The sequence below is a fragment of the Stegodyphus dumicola genome, chromosome 2 (genome assembly GCF_044657685.1).
Source record: "Stegodyphus dumicola isolate Sdum_Otavi_A_Nest chromosome 2, ASM4465768v1".
NCBI classification, from domain to species: Eukaryota; Metazoa; Arthropoda; class Arachnida; order Araneae; family Eresidae; genus Stegodyphus; species Stegodyphus dumicola.
This window is the reverse complement of record NC_140769.1, coordinates 92,944,212-92,968,513: the sequence shown is the minus strand read 5'-3', so window position 1 is coordinate 92,968,513 and position 24,302 is coordinate 92,944,212. Positions and strand designations below refer to the sequence as shown.

At 36.1% G+C, this 24,302-nt stretch overlaps 1 protein-coding gene across 2 annotated transcripts in view; it reads right to left on the bottom strand.

The window, feature by feature from the left end:
• LOC118180188 (uncharacterized) overlaps positions 1–24,302 on the bottom strand; it is a 176,601-nt gene that overhangs the window by 132,603 nt on the left and 19,696 nt on the right. For both annotated transcript variants that reach the window (XM_085810311.1, XM_085810312.1), the window contains exons 3-4: positions 17,423–17,545; positions 790–1,053 (exon numbers count right to left, since the gene is read on the bottom strand). In XM_085810311.1, coding sequence (XP_085666437.1) covers positions 790–1,053; positions 17,423–17,545 — 387 coding nt within the window. The remainder of the gene's footprint in view (positions 1–789; positions 1,054–17,422; positions 17,546–24,302) is intronic.

Sequence of the window (24,302 nt, the reverse complement as noted above, 5' to 3'; positions counted from 1 at the left end):
CATTACGGTGGTAAAGATCATTACAGTGGAGGACATAATGCCTGCCAAACCTCCACCATCCTTTTTCCTGATGAGGGAAGGATGGTATCCTGTTCCAGGTTCTCTCCAGACGAGAATCAGTGTTCGGGCTGAATCGCGATTCATCTGTTAAAAGCATTCTGCTCCATTGATTCGCTTGTCTAAGGCCATATTTTCGGCATAATAAGTTCCCTCCATACGTTCATAGATACTTATTTTACCTGCTATATAAAATGTTGGTAAATATCAAAACTTGAATAAAAACAGTTTTTATGTTTATAAACTAAACTAAAATAAATAATTTTAAATGAATACTTAACAGCTAAATAAAAGGCTGACTTCCTCCCCCCTAAAACTATGAAATTACTTAAGAAGTAATCCTCACTTCTTTGTTGAGAACCCTAGAATCTGTAATCCGTAATGATACCTAAACAAACATTTTTCGCCACTTCACAAAGTCGCCAAGAAGTTAGCAACATTTCATGAGAGTGCGGATAATCTGAAAATACCGACTATTTTGTGTTCAGATATGAAAGTAATAGAATCTTCTTTGTTAAAGTAACTACCGTGCTTAGTAACAAGAATTGGTAAATTTGATCGACACACAAAACTTTGTCGCCAAAGGCTTATATGGCTGCCGCCGCTTTAACGAGGAAGTATCCAATTATTATATGAAATATTAATTAAATTTTAAAATATTAAATTCTTATGAAATGAGGTAAAAAATAGCCAAAACAAGAAATTAAAAAAAAAAAAAAATGTTACGCTTACCTCTCTTACCATTCTGCGTTCCAGTTCCAGCCTCCAGAACATTTTCCGTTCTTTCGGTATATTTTCCTTTACAAATTCTTGATGAGGTGTTTCTTCAGAAGGAGGCAATTCATTTTCTAGAGCCTTCAGATGCTCTCTCAATTCTTGGGCTTTTTTCTTTAAAACTAAAACAGCTTCTAGCCGACCTTTCCATCCTGATTCTGTACCGTATTTCATCAGAGCTTGGAAGTCCAGCGGATGGCCGCCTAATTCTTGATATACCATCTGTATAAAATAATGAACAGATTTGTTTCATCAACTGTTAAAATCAGTCAAAAATTATGCAGTTTTGAACCGTTTTAATGTACGGCTTTGAAAGATATTTTGAAAGACAACTGCAGTACCATTTTTCTTTCTTGTACTTTAAAATTTTCTGGCGTCAGTTTGCAGGCATATGATGTTGTCGAACATCAGGAGTACGATAAGCCAGAGATATCTCCCGAAATGTATCCAGTTGTACATGTTACTTATTTCAAAACTCTGATGACAGATTTGAAACGAGTATCTTTTTATATCATGCATTAATATTCAATTTTTGGGGAATTGCGCTGTAACAATATGAAAGCAATCTTAACGGGATTTCTGCATTAAATTAAAGAAATTTTGACTATGAATTTTAAAATATGACAGAACTTTGATCTGTCATTTGATATTTCTTCCCCGAAAGCACTTTTATATAAATATTATTATTTATTCTTGTATGCATCTTTCCTTGGCCATTTTCAATTCATTTTTACCGAATTAATGTCTTGTGCAAGACGTTCTTTGCTCAGGATTTTTGCATAGATCTTGAAAAACATTTTAAAAGCGAAATAGGTATAAAGTTTTGCATTATCTTCTCTTCGTACTATAAATCTAGCAAAACAGTAATGCAACAAATCTTGGTGCGTAGTCTGACATTATTTACAAGTTTTGCAAAATGTTAAACGTTTTTCGGTGCGCAAAGCGGTAATGAGGCGTACCTTGAAAACATTTTAAGTCTCTAGAAATCGTATATTCAATGTAATGCAAAAATGAGTTAAAGGAAAAGAGCAAAGAATCCCAGATTTACGATTTTCGAAGCTAAATCATCTGCTGTAATTAATCTTCTAAAAAAGAAGAAATGGCGAGTAAATCAAGATTAGAAAAAGAATAGAAAGCATATTAAATATGTCAAAAACCTTAAGTACCTAGGCTTACTTGGGATCCAAGACCTAATTAGATTCCGTACACAAACTAAGTTAAATCCAGAACGGAGCACAATCTCCAAAGAACAAGACAAATGCAAAAGCTGAGAAAAGGTGCAACTGTACAGGCATCACAATTTAGGGGCTGCAAAATTTTGAGAATTCAGAGGAACAAGTCCGTTATCTATTAAGCAGCGTAGTCTGCAAGGACAGAAAATAAGATATCTATGAAGCATTTAGCGTCTATTTTCAGTTTCTATCACACAGGCTGTTCGTACTACATGAATAATGAAGCAAGACCAGACTCTACAGAGCTAAATGTGACATTATAAACTAGCCTCCACTTGCGGATGCAGAGGGATTTAACGACAAATACCATTTCCGACGAATACGAATAGCCAGGCTTTCTGGTGCATATTCATCCAGTGCTTAAAGGTGTCAATTCACCTCCAAAAAACAATGCACCACGTGCATCAGTTTACAAGTAATTTACACTGATATTCCAAGTGGTAAATGTGGAGTAGGGATTGTCATGTAATACAGTGGTATCAAGCATCAATAAGGATAAGGATAAGGATAAGGAACGGGGGACGTGGACACTATGCCTTTACCATACGGTTAATTAGTATAGCACCACGTCCACCATGATCTAGAGAACCCTTAAGACAACACTAATTCAAATACGTGAGTACATTATTGAAAATGAATGATTGATTACGAACAATTGTGGTATACCTTGGCAGTAAAATTGTTGCATTTGTGAAAATAACAAGTTGCGATAAAGACAAAGATGTAGTGATAGTCTGTAAAGTGCTAACGATTAGTATTCCAGTTGTTGCCATTAAAAGAGGATACTTCCTGCTGTAATGGTCACTCCAGGGTCATTTATTCTGCTGCGCAGAGGTCTGTGCCGAGACTGGGTAGCTTCTCCATAATTTTGATGAGCTGCCGGCAGAGATGCTTCTGTTTGACCATGAGCTTACAGAATGCCTGTGTGTTTGTAGTGGGAATACGTATGTGCATCCCGTTGGTCAGAGAGCAGGTAGTGACGTAATGCTCCGGAGTACCCAGGTGACCGCAGCTGCACTGGTCTGTGTCAGTCGTGCCGTGCCTGGCAAAGTACTCCGGGAAGGGTCCATGGCCTATAACATAACGGACCAGGTGCGGGTTAGAGTAGAGCCTGGCTGGATTAACATACAAAAGATGATAATGAGTACGTCTGCCGGTCTCAGCAATGTCCCACTCAACCTGCCACTTTGAGAGCGCTTGTAGATGGAGCATTCTTTTTAAGGTAGAGTGTGGCCACGGTAATGCTAGCTCCTCGGCTTCCTTATTTAGGGCAGATGTCTTTCGCAAGGAGGTCTGCTGCCTCATTTCCCATATTGCCTGCATGGGCTTTCTTCCATGTCAGGCGGGCTTCCAGATGTTTAAACTGTCGTAAGAGGCTTTGAATTTCCTGGACTATTGAGGAAGAGTGTGCGGGATTTTGCAAGGCTCGCAGAGGTGACATACTATCGGATACTATAACAGCTTTTTTGATGTTGTTGCTGGCAATATATTGTACTGCTTTCTGGATAGCAACTGCCTCCACTTGAAAGACGCTGTTGTTCCCGTGAAGATGGCCCTTTCATTGCGTGACTTGCTCCTGGCCTTGAAACGTAACAAACGCGCATCCCACATTGTGGTCCATTTTGGAACCATCAGTGAAGATGAGAGTGTTGAACATTTGTATATCTTCTGGCTGTCCGTCCATCTTTGAGCCGTCGGTGTAAGCATAGGTATTGTGCCTATGGGTCTCGAGAGACCGTTCTTTGATGCTGACGTTTATCCCTATGCATTGTTCCGCCGGGTGCTTGTCTAGGATCACCGCAGGTACTTCATAGTCACTCGGCCAGTACGTCGTATTCTCAAAAGATGCTAACACATTGAGCTGTTTGATTTGCTGTAGAACTGCTTCCCGTTCCGTGCTGATGTGTAAGGGAACTAGTCCTGCTAGAACGCATTTTTGGCCATTGTGCGAAATGCCCTCGTTATATTAAGAGCGAACTGTCGTTGAATGCTGAGCAGGTGCCGGACCTTTCGGCCTTGCATCGGCTGCGCCCACACGGTCGCACCATATGTTACCATTTTTTCTGTTACAGTCTGATACAGGATCTTATGTATATGGGGGTTAAGGCCCCATCTGTAACCTTGCATATGACGCAAGTACTTATCGATAGCCTGTGTGCGTTTCTTTAAATCCATTATATGAGGTATCCAGCTGAGTTTGTTATCGAAGATGAGTCCCAAATATTTAAGCTGAAGCACAATCTTTATCCGCTGGTTATTTAGCGTGATGCGCGGTTAACGCGAGAGTGAACCACCTTTTTGGGGTACAGAACTATCTGCGATTTGCTCTCTGCTATGAGTAATTTATAAGTGCTGCATCTGGTGTTGAAGATGGAGCAGGTTTCGATGCAGTTAGCTTCGAGCTCCCTTCTGGTACGTCCTTTTACAATAAAGGCCGCGTCATCTGCGTAGGCTATTACTTTAGAATGTGATGGCCACTGCTCTGCTATTATGCGATTAAAAGTAATGTTCCACAAGTGAGGGCCCGCGCACGAGCCCTGTGGACATCCACGGGTTTGCCTCCTTTGTAGAATACCACCATTGTGCACTATGATCGTTCTCCTGTCTGATAAGTCGTGTCGGATAGTGCGGTAGAGGTTGGAGGGGCATCTGGCATCCGCTAATGCGTTTAGGACGGCGGGCCACCACAACGTGTCGAAGGCACTTTTCAGGTCTAGACTGATGAATGCCGTGTGGTGGCCGCTTCCCTTGTTTGCAAGTATTATATTCTTCACCTCTGCTAGCGCATAGACTGCTGATTTTCCTGTTCTGAACCCAAACTGGTTGGGGCTTAGGTAGTCCGTATAATGGAGGTGATGCCGCAACCTGTTCATTAAGAGCTTTTCATACACCTTTCCGAACGCGGACAACAGGCAAATTGGCCTGTACGAGTCCGGGTTGGTGGGGTCTCTATTCTTCTTTAAAAAGAAAACCGCTTGGACTACTTTAAAGCATCTTGGAAATGTGCCTGTGTCGTACAGGCTATTGAAGAGGGTCCTGAAGAATTCAATATTGGTGCGATTCACCACCTTAATGATCTTATTGTTGACACCGTCCGGACCCGGTGCTTTTTGGCGACGTAGCTGACGCAGCACTTGCTGAATCTCATGAGAGGTGAATTGCTGATCGTTTGGGTGGTGGTTATCCAGAGCTGTGTTCCGGAATGAGTGATGTTCTGTTGTGTCCTCATCCTCATTATCTTGCGAGAAGACCGCATCCAGGATGTCATTTAAAGTGTGCACTGTGGGATTGTTGTAATTTCTTGTTGCTGGTAAAAGATGGAAGTTGGTTGGCATGAACCTTTTTCCGGTGGCCAGCTTGTGGTGGATACCGTATGGGGTTGTACTGTCTGTACGCTCCCCATGCGTTTAGTTTTGCCTGAAGAATCATCCTTTTATAAAGTGCCCTTTCTCTTTGAAATGTTGTGAGAATAGACGTCTAGGTGCCGTTGCTCTTCTGCCGTTCTCGTTTGAGTCGACGTCGGAGGGCCCGGCATTTGTTCTGTTGAACTCTCAGTTCACTGGTCCACCAGCTCAGTGTTTGTAGTCTTTTAGTTGATCTCGCTGGAAGAGTTTCCTCGCATGCTTCCTGTATTGCGCTAACGACGTCTTCAGTGAGTTTTTCTAGCTCCGTCTGTGTGGACTCCTTAACTACCCTGATACGCATTCTATCCAGGTGGGTCTTACATCGCCTGGGGAATTGCTTTACCTTGTTTCCGGGTAAGTTGTAGCGTCGGATGATAGAAGTAATCGTCTCACATGCTATGGGGAATTTTATATAGTTGTGGTCGGACACGCTTATCTTTTCTATTACCTCCCATTCCTGTACCAGAAGAGCAACACGAGTGGTTGAAATAGTCAAATCCGGCCACCCTTTGGCGTAGATCCTGTCAAAAGTACGGGGTGCATCAGTAGAGTTATGGATTACTAGATTGTTGGCTGAGATAGAATCCTCCAGATGTCTGCCTTTAACATCGGTGTCAGCACAGCCCCAGCACACATTGTGAGCTCTAAAGTCTCCGGCGAATACAACGCCATAATTTCGAAAATCTCCGAGCACTTTAGACATGAATTCTGTGGTGGGGTCGGATACCTCTGTGGGTAGTGAATAAATAGAAGCTAGGACTAGTTTTATGTCATGCATTTCTAGTAGAACAGCTACATGGTCGCGCTTTAGGCAGATGATGCTTGGTGTACATGCCGGATTGCAGATGGTGATGGCTGCTCTTGGTGGGGATTCTGGATCTTCCTTCTGGAACAAGCCCCATGTAAGAGGGAACCCAACCACTTTACCCTCTCTGGTATATGGTTCCTGGAGAAAGATTACGTCTGTATTGTAGGCCGCCTGACATTCGTTTATCTGTTAGTTATATATTTGGAACAAAAAATATAAAAAATCTCAGCTAACATGTTACAAAAGAAGTAATGACATTTCCCAGAATGCAATATTTCTGCGGGTTCAGCAAGAGCCATACAGATGTTACTTGTGCCGAAACTCGAGAACACGATGTACAGACACTAGGTAATTTGGAAGCATGAAAGATGAAAAATGAGCAACCGCCTGCGCCGGGAATCGAACCACGGACCTCTGGAATACCCGCCCAGCGTGCAGACCACCACACCACGAAGGCATGCCAAGATGGCGGGAGAAATAAACCTTATATACTTCCCCTTTTTAAAGGGCGACTGGGTTTTTAGGGGAACAATCGCCAAATGGGTGTGGAGAATCGTCATCCAACACCCTTTTAGTTCGGGCGCCACTGTAGAGACATTAGGTGATTTGGAAGCATGAAAGATGAAAAATGAGCAACCGCCTTCGCCGGGAATCGAAAAACGGACCTCTGGAATACGCGATCAGAGTGCAGACCACCCCACCACGAAGGCATGCCAAGAAGGCGGGAGAAATACCTTATAACCAGAGCATTACTTAATTACAAGTCCCTTACACCAAAGCATTGGTATTTCACGCGCCCCGAGCATAGTGAGTTCTCAGAATGTTGCCATTCGGCAAAGCATTTACTCTTAAATATGCGAATGATTCAAGTTTATCATGCAGCCGCGCAGACAAAGACGAGGTTTATCGCCATGCCTGCTACGCTATAGAAGGAACTTACCGATATATGTAATTTTTAGAAAGCTCAGTAGACATCTACAGAATGCTGTGAGAAAAACGATAGGAATGTCCTTCACGTCCAAGCAAGGCTATCTGCCATGATTGCAGCAAGACATTACGTCCTGTAAATGCTAGCACCATTAGCAGTCTGCTACATACTGTTGGATTACAAGAACATAAATCGTTAAGGCGATTACTCTTGCCCTGAGAATTACTCTTACAGCAACGTTACAACAGATTAAAATGGTGCTGCGACAGAGACCAATGAAACTGTGTTGAATGGCAAAGGGTAATCGATAGCGATGCATCTCGCCTTTGAGGCAATGATAAACGTATCTGCATACGAGAGCAGAGCTGTCAGAGTCACAATAAACGCTTTGATTTCAAGCGCTGCCAGTCGGATGGGTGTAATGGTAATATGTATTGCAATTTCACACAATCTCCTTTCACCGTTTGTTTTCATCGCGGGCATTTTGACAACCCAAACAATGCTCTTCTTCATTCTTTTAACGAAGGCTGCAAATTTTCATATGCTTCTACTTTCCACCTATGCATCGCCTGCAGAATTCATCGATAGAAGAATCGATAAGATTTTGATGTTTCCGTAAAGTGCTCAGAAAGTTGTATGAAATGATGTAAAGTCTGTGACTGTGCCACTGTTCTTTCGGAAACTATTGCGATTTTGGTGTATTTCTTAGTACAACAACATGATTCAATGCAGCGAAGGGCGAAACTGCTGAACGTTAATTGAAGTGACATAAAAACAAGTTTTAAAATTTGCCATCGAAAAGAAAGTTTTCGACTCACAACCTCAGTTATTCATATCATAAAACACTTCGAAATGCGCTGTCTCGAAAATGTGTTCAAGTGTATATGACGTTCAGCACGTGTATGTGACGTGATTACTGTGCTAATTTCTGCAATTATTTTATTTTCACCTGTCTTTTGTGACATCAAGTTAATTTTCGCCGAAATAACAGCTAAGCTTACGAACAGGAAGGTAAGCCACCTTCTTATCAGTGTGTTTTACTTGTGCCTTTAACCCCCATTATATCAATATTATTTTTGGACCTTTACCTTTTCACTCGCGACGTCGTGCGAACAATTTTCTCTGTGTGCTAGTGAACTTGAAGTGCTGAACGTCACTGTGTGCCCGGGCGCATATTGCAATTAAGCCTAATATGAGAAAATAATTCCTAGAAAATTAGCTTTCTATCTGAATATTTGGATTATTGTATATTTTATTTAAATTTTCATTCTTATAGAATAAACAGGGAGTACTAATGCTTAAAATTAAAATAAAAATTCAAATAAAAATTCAGAACAAGTCAAAGCGCAGTATTAGTAAATTAGTCATAATTTTCATATTTCGAAATTTTAAATTATTTCTGATGATGAAATAAAAAACTTGAGAATTTAAATATTAATGCTTTAATTGTCCTACTGTCATACTTTTCCACAGGAATTTGGAACTGCTTGCACTGCGCGAAATATTTCTAAATTATAAACATGCGTCGTTATCGTCGCGCGCTTACCTTTCGTAGAATAAAATGATAAATTATAGCACTCTAAAGATTCTATTCAATAAGCTTTCGCAATATTCTGACATAATTTTCCCGCATTTAAAATATGGCATAAAATGCTCCGTTGTTTTTCTCTTATCCATGAATTTCATAGAAGAATGATTGCCAGGGCCTCAAGTAAGTCGGACTTCTACTTCCACCTCAGTCCTGAGGAAGAGCAAGGGTCTCCTACCTCTTTCTCCTTCCACCAAACCATACAAGAGGACTTTCGGCTAGCCTATATTTAGAGTCCTCCCATGCCTCCCATGCAAAGACACTACATTTACAAACATTCGTGCCTTCTCCGGGATTCGAACCCGAGCTCTTCGGTGCCGCAATAGGCTTCCCAACTGGGCGGCGCAAATGCTCCGTTTTAGCGCATCATATATGATACGATGGGCCCACGAGGTAAAACTAAGCCACATTATATATGAAACGCTGGAAGGGAAGAGCTTAATGAACTTCATTAGTATCCTCCGTTTCCTCTGTCCGCTATCAAATATCATAGGATTTGTCGTCGCGGCACTGCTAGCGATAACAAAAAACCTGTTTTTTGGTGAAGGCTATTAATTTTTTCCAAGACAGAATCTTTCTTAACTGTTTAAGTGTTATCCAAATTTAGTTCAAACATCAATGCACAACACTGGATTATTATTTATAACTATTTTCAATGTTTCTTTGGATAACTTGAATTTAACGTTGTTCTGTACTGTTGAGTAATCTTTCTTAGTAATAATATTTACCTTTAACATTAGTTGTATTAACTTTATTATTAATAGTATTAGTTGTATTAACTTTAAGGGTATATTTTACCATTCATATTAATCGCATCTACATTTGTTTTATATTCCTATTTGAATCTTTCTTTCACATACGTATGTTTACCGCATTGTATTACCTTTATTGCCTCTTCATACATACCCATGACCTAATCAAGGCACATAACCTTCAACCAATAACGATTCCCTCAATACATCACAAGCGGCACCATTAAAAATTCATTTTGATGAAGGCATAAGCGCTGTTTCTTCACGCCGCATTCAAACAACAAATTTTAGTAAGAATTATAGACCATTGAAACCATGGAGGTAGGAAAGGGAGGAGGGGCCATTCCGCGCTAGAAGTGAAGCACTGCTTTGAAGCTTGGGTCACCAGATGGGGTGTTCTTTGTTTACATTCAGAAGCTCGCTTGACAAAATTCTGATAGTATTTCGACACACGACAGTTCCATAGAAATCGAAAAAGGGACACTCTCGCATGAAAGAAACATTCATAGTGTAATGGATAATAACAATTTGTATAGTTTACTGACATTTACGCAAAAATCACATCTTGGTTATTTTTCGATAACTAACTACAGCGATTTTGATTATGAATTTGTTTTATAAAATTCTAAGCTGTTGCACTACAAAAATATAGATTTTAAGAAAATTGCTAAAAGAGATCTGCCAAAATTTATTTTCTAGAAGATTTGAAAAGTTTGAAACTTGATGGCTAAATGTAAATATAAAATTATGTATGTTAAAATATTTGTAATTAGGCACATAGGTCAGATTAAGTTTTTATTAAATAGAGTAATGCATGCAAGGGCTATCTGCCTAAAGAGAGAAATGCCATCGTGGAGGAATTTTGAAGAAAAACTGGCCTTTGAGTGGGTATTAAGAATAATACTTATAATTTTCATTCAAATTATATTCATATATATTTTTTATGTAAAACTTTCGGGTGTATGCTAAATTAGTGTAAATTACTTTACACGAAAAATATAGTGAATGCTCAGAAATTAAAGATTTGCACATGCCGGGAATGAAAAATAGGAAATATGTATGGGTATTTATGCATGTGCTTGCAAAAAGCATGTATCTGCTTTTGACAAAATACTTAAATATTCATTAAATTATTTTTAAATGTAGTTGAAATGAAGAATGTATTCACTTATAAACAACTGTGAAAGTACTGTGAAGAAATCTAATTATTAAATGTATCTAATTTATAATGATTATAAATGTTATCTAAATATATAATAACCTTAATATTGAATTGTAAACATAAATTGAAATACTGTTGACAAATACGTTATAAAACTATTTAAGCAAGAATTGTTCGTATTGGAAACCAATCTGTTAAAAGGTTTTGTAAAGCAAATGCTATGAGATGCGCACTTAAGAACGTAATAAAGAGTTTTGGAATATGTATTGTTGAAATGAAGGGTTAAAAAAATCTGATAAGTACGAGTATAATTAAAAGAATTATTCCCTTTACATTTTACAATAACTCAGTTACAAGTTTTAAATAATACTTAAAAAAAAAAAAAAAAAAAAAAAAAACTTATTTTATTCAGTTTCAGAAATGTTCAGAGAAAGTCAAGTACTATTTAATACCTATTTAATTATTAGGAATTAATTCCTAATAATTCTCTAATTTAAAATGAACCGAATAGAGCATTAATTATAAATTGACTTACATTTTTCGATTTAAAAGATGCCTCAGAACCAAAAAATCATGTCATATTTAAGAAAGTATTTTAGGAAGAAGCTCAATAAATAGAAAAGAAATAATGCATAATTTTAATATTAATAATACAATAAACTTTGATCTTAATTTTTGTACCTTAACCGAATAAAATCGAATTACCTTAATTTTTTTTTCTAACGTAATTAACGAAAACTTGTGAAAATATTTCATTCAAATTAAACCATTCTAAGAAAACTGTCCTGTGAAAAGTATAGCATTTAATTCCGTTCAGAATGAAATGTTGTTTAAAAATATGTTGTTTTCACATACTTAGGACTCTGAAGTGTTGTAGAAAAAGAAAATATATACATTTATATGTATATTTACGACGTAATTACAAAATATTTACACCCGAACGCGTCAAATCCCATAGAACTCAATGGTAAATGACCAAATGTTTTGGTCACCACGTAGGGATCGCCGGTGCTTCAGAGCAGGGTACGAATAAACTTGTTTGGGGCGACTCCATCTTACTTCCTACCTCCATGATTGAAACCATAAGAAGCGTCCATTGAAACTTTTATTGCCTCTTCATACATACCCATGACCTAATCAAGGCACATAACCTTCAACCAATAATGATTCCCTCAATATATCACAAGCGGCACCATTAGAAATTCATTTTGATGAAGGCATAAGCGCTGTTTCTTCACGCCGCATTCAAACAACAAATTTTAGTAAGAATTATATACCATTGAAACCATAAGAACCGTCCATTGAAACTAATTTAAATGAAAACCACCAGATCTTAAATGCCGTATCGGTATTTCAACTAGAAACCAACATTAAAAAGAAGGGATTCATTCACCCTCCTAATATTTGCCAAAGATGCTAGATATCTATCATCGTTACAGGACATTGTCAACAGAAGAAATATGAGGTTAAATCAAACGAATCATACCTGTCAAACAAAGCGGATTAGCTATTATGTACAACAGCCTGAAAGATCGAAACTCGAAAATTTGCTTAATAATTCGAAAAACAGCAAAGGAAATAATCAAGGCGAAATTTCCTAAAATGCGGACACCAGAATGTACTGTCGACCAGCTACTCCTGAACACCACACCTGAAATGTTAAAATCGACAGTGCACAAGCAACGAACTGTGAAGAATGGGTTCAAACCTCTTTTCGGTTTTAAAGACACGCTGAATACAACCAAATGAATAGTACAGAGTACTCCGAAGTCACGGTTGGCCACCAGCGGCCGAGCGGTAAAGTCGTTGAACACTGGTAGTTTGGTCCGAGGTTCGAATTCCGCGAACGGGCATGCTGCATGGGTGTTTTCGTGTTTTCCCCATGTGTAAAGTGTATACGAGCCAGTTTCCCTTGGAAAGTCCTCCACGAAGACATCCCTCCCCCCAGGAAGATGGCCCTCGAGGTTTTGCCGCAATTAAATAACCTAACTTAACCTAACCGAAGTCATGGTAGAGGTGCATATCAGCACATTTTGTTACAATTCGTTTGGCGGACAAATCCCATCACATAACTAATGGGTGCACAAGTGTGCAATCACTGTCAAGAATTCAGTCACCGTAATAAAGGTTACAACTATCAGCTTTACGGTGCTAAATATGGAGGTAAACATAAGAAAAGGGGACTGTATAGACAACTGATTGTATCAACTGCGAGATCAATAAACACCACTATGCCACCAACTATAGTTGCGACCACCCAGCATGTAAAAACGCTTACCCATCCCACAGAATAAAGATACAAAGGATTAAGTCAAGAACTCAGTGTTTTAAGTAATCACCGAGACAACCATTCATCTAATGGCATCCCACTGGCAATCCATATTACTTATCACCTCCTCAACCTGGACCTACTGAATAAAGTTCTTCACATCAGTTTTCAGCCTTCCAAAACAGCCACCAATAACTTCATCAAATACATTACAGAAAATTATCTATATCACCAAGGGAAGCCATTATCGTAATTAACAAATGCTGGATACCAGTAGTAATCAAAGTACAACGTGATATAATCACCATTGCCATCACCACTTTAGAGTTTCAACTTCTCCTCGCCAGGGCCTACGCATCACCAGCAGAAGATATAGAAACAACCCTACAACAGTTAAGTGTAAACATCCATAACCACCACTGCGCATACATTATCAACGGCGAATTCAATGCTCAGAATCATCATTGGGGAATCTTCCAGAGCAACTCCAAGAGGAACTGTCATGGAAGGTTTTTTAAACGCACATAATCTGTTTCTCAATAAATATCTGGTTCATATCCTTTTCAATAGAACTGGAAGTCAAGACAATCATACTAAATGTTTTAAAATTAATAATAGAACAGAGAAGCAACTTGTTAAAGCACTGAAGGTAATAACCAATTTTATCATTCAAGATATCCAATCCAGCACCTCAACAGATGATCTAAACTTATGTGCTACCATCTGACACAATGAATCTTAAAAGAAAAACTTTAAATAACAATATGAATATCAACTGGTGGACAAAAGATTTGCGAGCAGCCAGACAAAAAACGAGAGCCCTCAGACGACGAATAAAATCCCTCATAGACGAAGACCGAAAACTCGTATGGATTGAGTACAACAAACAAGAGCTACAAAAAGAAATATCATAGACTCCAAACTGAAATGTCACAGCAGTTATTGCTCACCAAATCGAGACACATACGTTACCCGGTCAAATAGAAATGTTCAAAGTCTTTAAATCAACTCAAATCTGCATTCCAATAGTTTTCAGCCTAACATTAACAACAACAACGCAACATTTCTCGCTGATGCGCTAGGCGTTATCATTATATCAACTTCAGGCCATAATTCAAGACAACCAAGTCATCTCCGTCAAAATCTTAGCGTATAACAGACTGAGCTGTCAGCAGTCCATTCCAGCATGACATCTTTCCTAAAATTCCCGATGGACACGATTCAAATCATCACGGATAATCAGTACTCAATTTACGCAATCAAAAACAAATACTCCAACTCGCCATTAGTGAACCAAATCCAAACCTCATCCATAATAACGATAAGACATTTATCATTATTTATACCAGAGGTTACAGCAGCTGCGAAGGCAATGAATGAGACGACATCCTTGCCATAGAAGCCGACATGTGTGTGTAAAACAAAGTGGCGACAAAACTGATATCTCATGGCCTAGATATATCTTAAAATAAAAGCTTAAAAACCTTACACACCACAAATAGCAATATCAACGGGAGCAAGAATACCAGGGAAGTCGAACCTCCAGCTTCCTATCAAAAACTGATGAAAATATAGGTATCACTTGCCACTACCTCTCCCGATACATCTCTGGGCATGGCTCCTTCCTGACCTACTTCCATAAAAAATGGCACCTACAGATATGCGTGCATATGGGAAAAGGGGCGATCCAGATGACTACATATGCCAGCGCCCTCGAGAGAATAATCATATTAGGTATCCCTTAGACCCTGGCACTGAACTTAAGAGGTTTTTTTTTTTTTTAATAAAGTATCGCAAGATCTACCAGTGCATTAAAGCCATCATGGAAGAACTCCAATGCCAAGGTCTCTAGTTGTCCCATTCTTGACACTTCTATAACCAACATCATCTATGCCACCGATAAATTGAACCTCTAAGTCATACTGCAAACATTTCTTGAAAAATTCCATATATGTTGCTGCCAAAGTGTAAACTGACGCTAAACCCCTGAAACCTGTTTCAGGAAGTTTATATAAAGCATTACAACTTCCCCTTTTCATTTTATTGCATTGCAACTATTATTATTGCAATTTTATTGCCCATATTTTACAGAAATTTAATTTTGGGGTCTTTTTCCTTCTATAAATAAGCTTCCTAGTTTCAAACTTAAGGGCCCCATTCTGGATATGAGTTTTTGGGTGATTTATAGGATTCTTTGCCAATGAGGTTTAATTTATATTGGAGAGCCTTAAAAAAGAGCCTTGAAATTTCGCATTAAAGTACATGAGGCATATGTTAGGAACAAGGAAACACAGAAATCATCTGTTGTCCAGCACTCTTAATTATAAAATGGCACTTTTCATTTTTCTGCAGCCGAAATTATTCAAAAACATCTTCCATTGATGAATTAATAGTTTTTTTGTTTCATTAATAAATGGGGCCAGTAGCTTGACTTCTTTTCAGTCATTCTTATCTTATCCCATATTCTATCTCGTTCATTGACACTTACACAGCTGAAGAAGGTTCTATATTTAAACCATCGCATCTAGTCCTGCAAAATTTACAAACATTATGCTGATTCTTGTTGTTTAACTTCTCAATAATTCTGTAGTAAATATTTTGGAACTATCTTGAAAACGCAAGGCCCTTTTTAATTATTCGAACTTGCAAAAGCTGTTTCAGACCTTTCCGGCCGATGAGCCTTAAGCATGGTCATGCATTCCTACCATTACTATTACATGGTGTATACTTTTGAATTATATCATCCTATGCCAATACCAAATTTCATTAAAATGTGTGCAACAGTTTCGGAGATAATCGAAAAATGTAAAAATTCTCTTAAATCTAAATATCAGTGTATTTAAGACTTTTTTTTTTTTTTTTTTTTTTTTTTTTTTTTTTTTTTTACAATGGCACCTGAAGTTAGATATACTGGTCAGAGTAGTTCTTGTGTTAAATAGACAGTCTATCTACTTTATGAATCTTCTACGACTCCAAGTTGCGACAGAATGCTTAAGGAATGATGGAGACATAACATCCTTTCGAGAGTTATAACATTTTTGTAAATTTTGCAATAAATATTGTCAATACTATAATTTGTTAATCATGTACTGCCATTTCTTGTTGCTGAGGACCACTAACGTATTTTCATAAAGCATTTCAATCTGAACTTTTCTTTCCGGTGCAACACATTTTTGAAGATGAATGCGTCAGTAATTACTGGTTGTTACGTCTCCATTGAACTGGTCCATCCTTCCTATTATTAAAAAATAAAAAATCTGTGTGCACGTTCATAGCACTGCGGAACGATGGTATGACCTACTGTTAACAAATTTTGAACGAACGTAGTCCTGTATTCGAACATGTTTGCCTCGAAGCCCAAATTCTCAATTTAGAATTATTAATTTACTTATTTTATACATTTTACTAATTTTATGAATTTTTTATTAACAGACCCAGGGAGTGGGATTTAAAAGCCACCAAGAACTACCACCAAAGAGGGCTTATTGTTTACAGATTACTTTTAAATAGATTCCAACTACCTTCACATCGTAACTAATTAAAGTTTGAACAGAAAAAAAGAAAATATTATACGTAAAATGAAATTAATAAAATAATTCAACATAGACTGAGTTTAAATACAGAAATAAAAAAGGTTTTAGTAAATTAAAAATTTTGTGACTTTTTCTGATTTCTTTTCTACTTTCATAGCTAAAAATTTTTTAATACATTATTTATTATATATTATACATTTGAAATTCTAAATTCGTAAATGGAAAATTAAGAGGCTCCTTGGTAATATGATCAAGACGACAAATATCAATGCTAATGTTTCCTCAGTAGGATTTAAACTGCAAGAATGATGAAACTGAATGCATAATAATGCTTGAAAATAACTTCAGATACTCGATGTTTTTAAGATTCAATTAACTTTCGAGAATATTAAGACTTGGTAATAATGTCAAATTCCAAATAAACTTACTCTGTCCTGTAAACTTACTTTGACGAGAATGCCTTAGCTTCTATAACATTACGAATTTTGCCAAGGTTTATCAACAAAAAATATACATTGTGAGATGGTACGAAATATAGCATTCTATTTATTCGAAATAGAATTCAATCTCAATTGAATTCTTTTTCATTCTGGAGCTTTGGCGCATTTAAATCAGAACGAAAGTTCCAGAAAGTTTATTTCCTCAAGCATTTTAATCTCAGCAGACAGCTGTATCATTTTAAATTTTCGTCACTTGTAACCTTATGACATACATTCTGTCTCATATTTTCAGATGGAAAAAGTGTTAGTAAATAATAGTAATTTTATTATTTATGAATTCAAGCAAAACATATAAATAAAAAGGAATTAAATGGCAGAGGAAAATTGTTATATTTAAGGAAACTACAAAATTTTATTGTGAGCTGTTCAGAATCCTAGTGAAAAAGGTAGAAGTTTTCTAAAATTTTATAATTACTTTCTTGGCCATTTGAAGGTCTCTCTTGAGTACCTGATTTTCATTTTTGCTTTCTATGAGCCTGAAGTTTAGCTGCTCTATTTTATCCCGAAGTTCTCTGACAACAAGATTGTTTTCCATTCTCTAGGGATGTAAATAAATGAAAGCTTATAATTATCACCCTTACAAATAACTGAAGTAATAGTTGAACAGAAAATCTTTCTCCATATATAAAATACAAATTAGACAGATTTCTCACTTTCCATGCGTTTAGTTGCAATTTCGTTTAGAAAATACAAATTTTAGACATTTAGAAATTATTACAAAAGAAGTAAGTAGCTTCAATAAGTAACAAGGTGCTGTGAAAGACATTGTGATGAAATGTGAGTGGGGTATGTTGAAGCAGATATAAAATTATTTTAAACATTCCTTTGGTGACGTAGGCGGTTACAGGTTGTAAGACTCGGTAGACAAACTGAGCATGTCCGAAGTATAGATGACATTTTGTGTTTCAGAGTTCATCGCTTTTTACTTCCTTGTTAAGGAAGTATTGTAATCGCGAAAAATTTCGGGTATTAAATTTCAACGAAATATTCATTTTGACCGCTCTCGAATCCATTTAAACGATATTTTTGTGTGACATCTGTATGTAGGGAACGAATAAAGGACTCTTTTTCCATGTAAAATAGATTGTAAAATGGATTTAAAGTGGATTCAGAAGATATTTGTTTCGTGACTACGTACGTACGTATGTACGTATCTCTCATAACTTAAGAACAAGTAGCCCCAGAATGTTGAAATTTCGTATATGGGACAGGTATAACATGTAATTGTTCACTTATCTTTTTGGTTGCAATCGGCCACACCAAAAGTATATGTATAGTATTGTCTTAAAGAAGTATAGTTTTAAAATAATTCGTAAGATTTTTCACAGATCCGTGTAAAATAATAATTTGTTTTTTTATGTACAATTAGTACTAGAACCGGTATAATAAGATCAAAACTTAGTCTTAAATAATTGACGCGAACTAAATTTTTCAGTTACATTTTATTTATAAGAATGAAACATACATTTTATTTATAAGAATGAAACATTGAAATTCTTCAACCTCATGAATCTATGAATCTTTAAAAAGATTTCAATTTAAAAAACTGAAATCTTATCGCCTTTATTTTTATTCAGTTTTTCGAATCCTCAGCTAAGAAATCGCCGAACGTTTTAACTCAAAATTTTGGAAAGATCACTTTTATTGACTCACTAAAATGAATGCGATAGCTGAAATTTCGTTGGCGTATGGCTAAGCCGATGCTCAAATTACGGGTTCTGAGTGTCACATTGTTTCAGTATGGTATCAGAACAAATCTGTCAAAATGTTCACTCAAGTAATTGTTACTCCTTACATTCTTAAAATTCTAGAAAGCAATTGTCGAATCGTTTCGATAAATTTGGGCATAAATAACCTACTACAAATAGTCCCTGGAAAAAACATACATATATATATATATATAAATTTAAAATATGATGTGTACACCACCTTACTTTCTTGTACGGAATATTAAATTATACGCATTTTTCCTGCACTTCATTTAAACTTATTTCCTCGAATTTCATTAGTGATAGATTTCTGATTCAGTTAATTCAGGTCTCAGTTCACAGGAAGGCAAATATACGTAATACCTCAAAATATCCTTATTAAAAATCGAAAGATATAAATAAACATAAAGCACCAAATTTATATTTTATATAGCAAATGTCTGTGTTGTATAATAAGATGCCGAAGTTATTCAGGAATCCATTCTGCTTGAAAGCGTTAGGAAAAGCTATCAACTAATGCTTTATTGAAGCGACTTTATTGAAACGAAGATGATATATATGAAACAACTGAATTCTTTCCGGAATAATCTGACGAAAAATGTTTAATGACTTCAGAGCAGAGTTTAAATTACGTTCGATTCACGGACGAAGTCCATCTCCAGCATAACCTCAAAAATTTTCACATGCGCAGTAGATGAAATAAATGATGACATCTACTTGAGATTACTAAGCACTCATTACAAAAGATAGAGTTTTAGCTGAAAAAAGTGTGACAGCTGCATAGAAAAAGGCACAAAAATCACCTATCTTACTTAGAGATACATATGAGGTTTCAACGAAATATGAATGACTCTTATCCATCATATACATTATATATGAGTTCATCAAACTTTATTTTGCCTCTAATTTGAAAGAGACCCTGTGTAGAACGGCATTTACCGTCCTTGAAAGAGGTTTTATCAGCGACTGCTTACATCATTCGAAGAATGAAGAAAAGCTGTACCTACGATGAATCACAAATTTTGGCGGTTACTTGAGAAGCAGGAGAACTAAAATAATTTCAAGAAGAAATGAAATAAAATAAAATCCGAGAGAAAAAAATAAAGAACTTTAATATTTAAATGATCTTTGCATTTATCTTTTGTGCTGTTCCGATGTCCATTACCTGCTATAAAAATAACGCAGTCATTGTAATATAATTCAAAGAAACCTAATTATTATTTATTGCTCTGATGATTAGCGCACTATGGATTGCTGAAATTTTGATTAGAGCAAATCTAAATTGCTACACACATAAAGCAATTTAAGTAATAAATTACTAATTGATGAAAATGAGTGTCATTACTGTTTGTCCAGTTAGAGTCTCGTGCGCCTCGAGAGCCGCAGTATGGTCAAAATTGATATATACAATGGTGCCTCGCATAACCAACGCTCAGACAGCCTGAATCTTGTTAACGCCAGTGCGCTCTTGACGTAGGTAACTTTATTTTCCCCTTCTGCACTACCCTCTTCTACTAGATCTTGTATTCGCGATCGTATAATATCATTCGATAATGGAATCTCTGATAATGAAGAACTCTCTTAGGTTTTGGTTTAGCTGATTAAGGCAAAGTAGACGAGGGCTATCAATCTAAGGAAAGGGATGCCTTTGTGGCGGACTTTCTAAAGGAAGCTGGCTTGTATACACGTTACACATGAGAACAACCACGAAAACGCCCATGCAGCCATGCCTTTCTCCAGGATTCTCTGCAAGGACCGAATTACCGGTGTTCAGCGACTTTACCGCTCGGCCGCTAGTAGGCCTCCCACAAACTCGCTTATAAAACTTTGGTCCCAGCAGCGATGATCTTATATGAAGTTTTATCGGTTTATGCGAATTCCTGTTAGCACGAACTACGAACTGTTTTTTAGCCTGCTGAGTAATTAAAATTTTTCATTTAACACGAACCTTCAGTTATATATATATATATATATTTGCTGTTGTTTCATATTTTTTTCCTAAAACTGAGATGGACACGGTATACTAAATGTATAAGTCCAATTAAAATATAAATGAATTGTAAAATATTTACATAAACTTACACTAAAATATTTATGTAATTTTATATGAATTTTCAGTGCGCTCCAACATGTCTTTATTCTCCGAAAGTTCTAGCGGCTCTGTTCGACAGTTCCGTAGATAGCCTTCTGCTAGCTTTCAAGCCGCGAAAACTAGCGTAATGTTGTAAGCACTAAGAGAGTGATTCATGGTCGTCAAGAGGAAGCTGACAAGCAAATATCTGCAAACAAAAACTAAAAATTCTAGAGGAACTGGACCATGATATATTAATGAGAAGTACGATGCCGAAAAGTATCGAACTGCCAAATCTAACTCATCTACAATTCTAAAGATCGTGAAAAAATCCATAATGTTGCTGCATCGTGTTCCGGGAAAAATCTAAGTGACTTAACAGTGCTAAGTACGAAGATTTCGAAACTTTACTTCTAGAAAAACAAATGGCTACACAATCATATGCTCGCTTCCAATGTACCTTCAAGCGGACCTATAAGTCAGTCAATAGCAAAAGAGATTGCGAAACATTTAGACATTCAAAGTTTTAGTTCTTACACTTGCTGGCTGGACCGGTTTCAAAAGAAACATTCAATTTCATCATTATTGATTTGCGGTGAAGCAAATAATGTTAATGAAGAAGGAGCAAACAATTGGTTGTATGATTTTGACCAAGTGAGAGAAATGTATGTCTCATGTGATGCTACAATATAGACGAAAGCACACATTTTTACAATCTGTTTTTAGTTACACTCTAACAAAAAAGGTGACAAGTGCCATGGTAGAGCACGCAGTAAATAACGTTTAATTGTTTTCCTTGTATGTAATGCAGACGGGCAGTGAAAAACACCATCGAGTAACTGGTAAGTCCCTAAAACCACGTTTTAAAATACACAGTACTTTACCTTGAACGTATCTACTATCACCGTAAGAAAATTTGGATCGAAAGCTCAACGAAAACATTTCGTAAGTGGCGTCATCATTTTAATAGCCGAATGGTTGCTAAAGATGGTTGCTATAAGATAAAATTTAAAACGCATAAATATCTTCTATTTAACTGTGATCAAAATTTTCATCCCATTTAGTTCCGTACAGACGTATTTTTTTTAAGTTTACGGAGTTTGACTCTGTTTGGGAGCATAAACTAGATCCTAACTCTCAATAGACGTGAAGAGAATTATCATAGTGTCTGTAAGTAACAACAAAGACCTGAAAAGGTTTAAACAAACCTTTTTGTTAACACAGAACTTGAACATAAATCACTTCTTGGAGAATTTCTATGGTTGAGTCATAATTAGTTTTCGAAATTGAGAGACCTGCGATAGCTGATGCAGCATTTTCACCTAAATAGAATTTCAAATAATTGAAATTTTCGATTTTCGAAAGAGTCGCATTATTATGAATCGTCACATTAAATGAATTCCCAAAATTTAACCAGACGTTACAGTTTCCATAAATTTTTGTGAATTAACATTTTGGGTAATTTCGAATTACCATCAATATGTCTTTTGGTTTCGACATCCAAAGAGGAATTATTTAAATTTGTGTTGATATTCTGAATAACGGATTTCTTTAAATAAAGGTTGATTTTAGACTTTATTATTTTATCATTATATTCCGTAGAAGTTTTAATATTTGACACTGATTGTGAGACATTTTTAATCAAACTATGTATTTTTCATCTAAATTGTGTAGTTCTGTTCTTTACTATTTAACATTTCTAAGCAATTTTCTAACTCTTATTGCTTATTTTCTTCTAAATATTCATATACATTTTTAATAATTTGTATTACAGGAGTACGTAGATGTGCTCGTTTCTCATTCAGTGTCTTGTGTTCAGTTTTAATAAATTTTTGAAAGAGGCTTACCTTTCGCTGTCTTTACACAATATGCTAATCCAAAAATGAAAAGTACTATCATCAAGTCAATTTTTTTTTAAAATTTTCTACAGCCGATTCACTGCGATTCGATCAAAATGAAACAGCAAGAAATCAAACGAGGCATTGGACTTCTAAACGAGGCCCATGATATGGAAGGATTTTTACTTTCTTTAAATTAAAACTTAAATAATCATGTACGTATATGTATGTAAAGCAGTCTATAAGCTTAAATTCATCTACGAAGCTTAAATGTGAGCACTTAGTAGTCTCAACGAATATTTCTAATATTTATCGTAACTGTGTAGCGCGGATCGAAATCTAAAACAAAGACCGAATTATATCATCACTTGTCGCACCTCCAGGCAGGGAGGTGCCAGGCAGGGAGGTAAAGAACGAGGTAGACAGACTTGCAGCACAATCTCTTGGAAATATCATTAACAAATTCATCGTTTGCTAGTTAATCTGCATCTCCTGCATAAATTTTTAGCTCAAAGGGGCAATTTTTCCAGAGAAGCTATTAATTTCGTTTTCGCATTTTGCGTCGGTTCACTTTTCAAATTGTTGCCACCAAATATTAGAGCCCTGATTCATATTTAAAGACATTAAATAATGAAGAAGCTGCATGAATGTATGTATGTTTCTCGCACTGTGAAAAAACAACAATAACTAGAAACATCAAATTTTGAATAACGTAGTCCTCTATTCGAACATGGTCGTCTGGAAGCCTAAATTTGGAATTTGTTATCTCCAGCACGCTAGACTGTGTATTGGAAATTCTAAAGATATGCTGTTTTAAATATTTTGTGATATTGCTGTTGAATTGAATTTTAAGTGCGAAGAACATGATATTTAATTAAGTAAAGGTAACGCACAAAACGCTAAAAAAAAGTCCGTTTGGGCGTAATACAAGATCTGAAAGCTTTCAGATTTTTTTTTAAACTTTTTGTATATTTGATTATGTATATAAGTGTACACAGCTTGTCCAAAGCTTGAACCTCATCCTAAATACAGAAATGAAAAATAGACACAAATAATAAAATTATTTGCATATTTAAATTTCGCAGCATCAAATTTATAAACTCCCAACTGATGATGAACATTCTGTTTTAAGCTTGCGAATATATTTATTGTCAATAAGAAACAATAAGAAACTGGTTTGGTAAGGGAAATGATGAGTTTAATCAAGGAATCTTTGTATTAAATATACTATTATCAGAATTACCAGGAAACTTGAATATTACTTAAATTCTTCAGTCATCCTCTCAATATTTTGCAAATTAAAAGAAAAGAAATAACCTAAAACATTATAACGACCTTTCTTTTAAGCTTACTATAATCACTGACGGTATATCGAGAAAAATATCAAAAGAATGAATACAGGTGATATCTGATAGTCACAGGACAAAAATGTTTCAGCGATATTGAGTTTTAATTTAATTACAAACACATTACTACAGAAATATTTATTTTCTAAATTCAGAAATTGGAGACATTAAACTTTATAGAAATAAGCTATCAATTAAAAATACAACAGATGAATTTAATTCTTAAACATCTTAAAATTTTTTACATTAAAAAATACATTTATTTTTTTGTATAAAAATCACTTCAGTTTTGTCTTTCGCTGCGACAATTTCTATCTATAATCCATTAAAT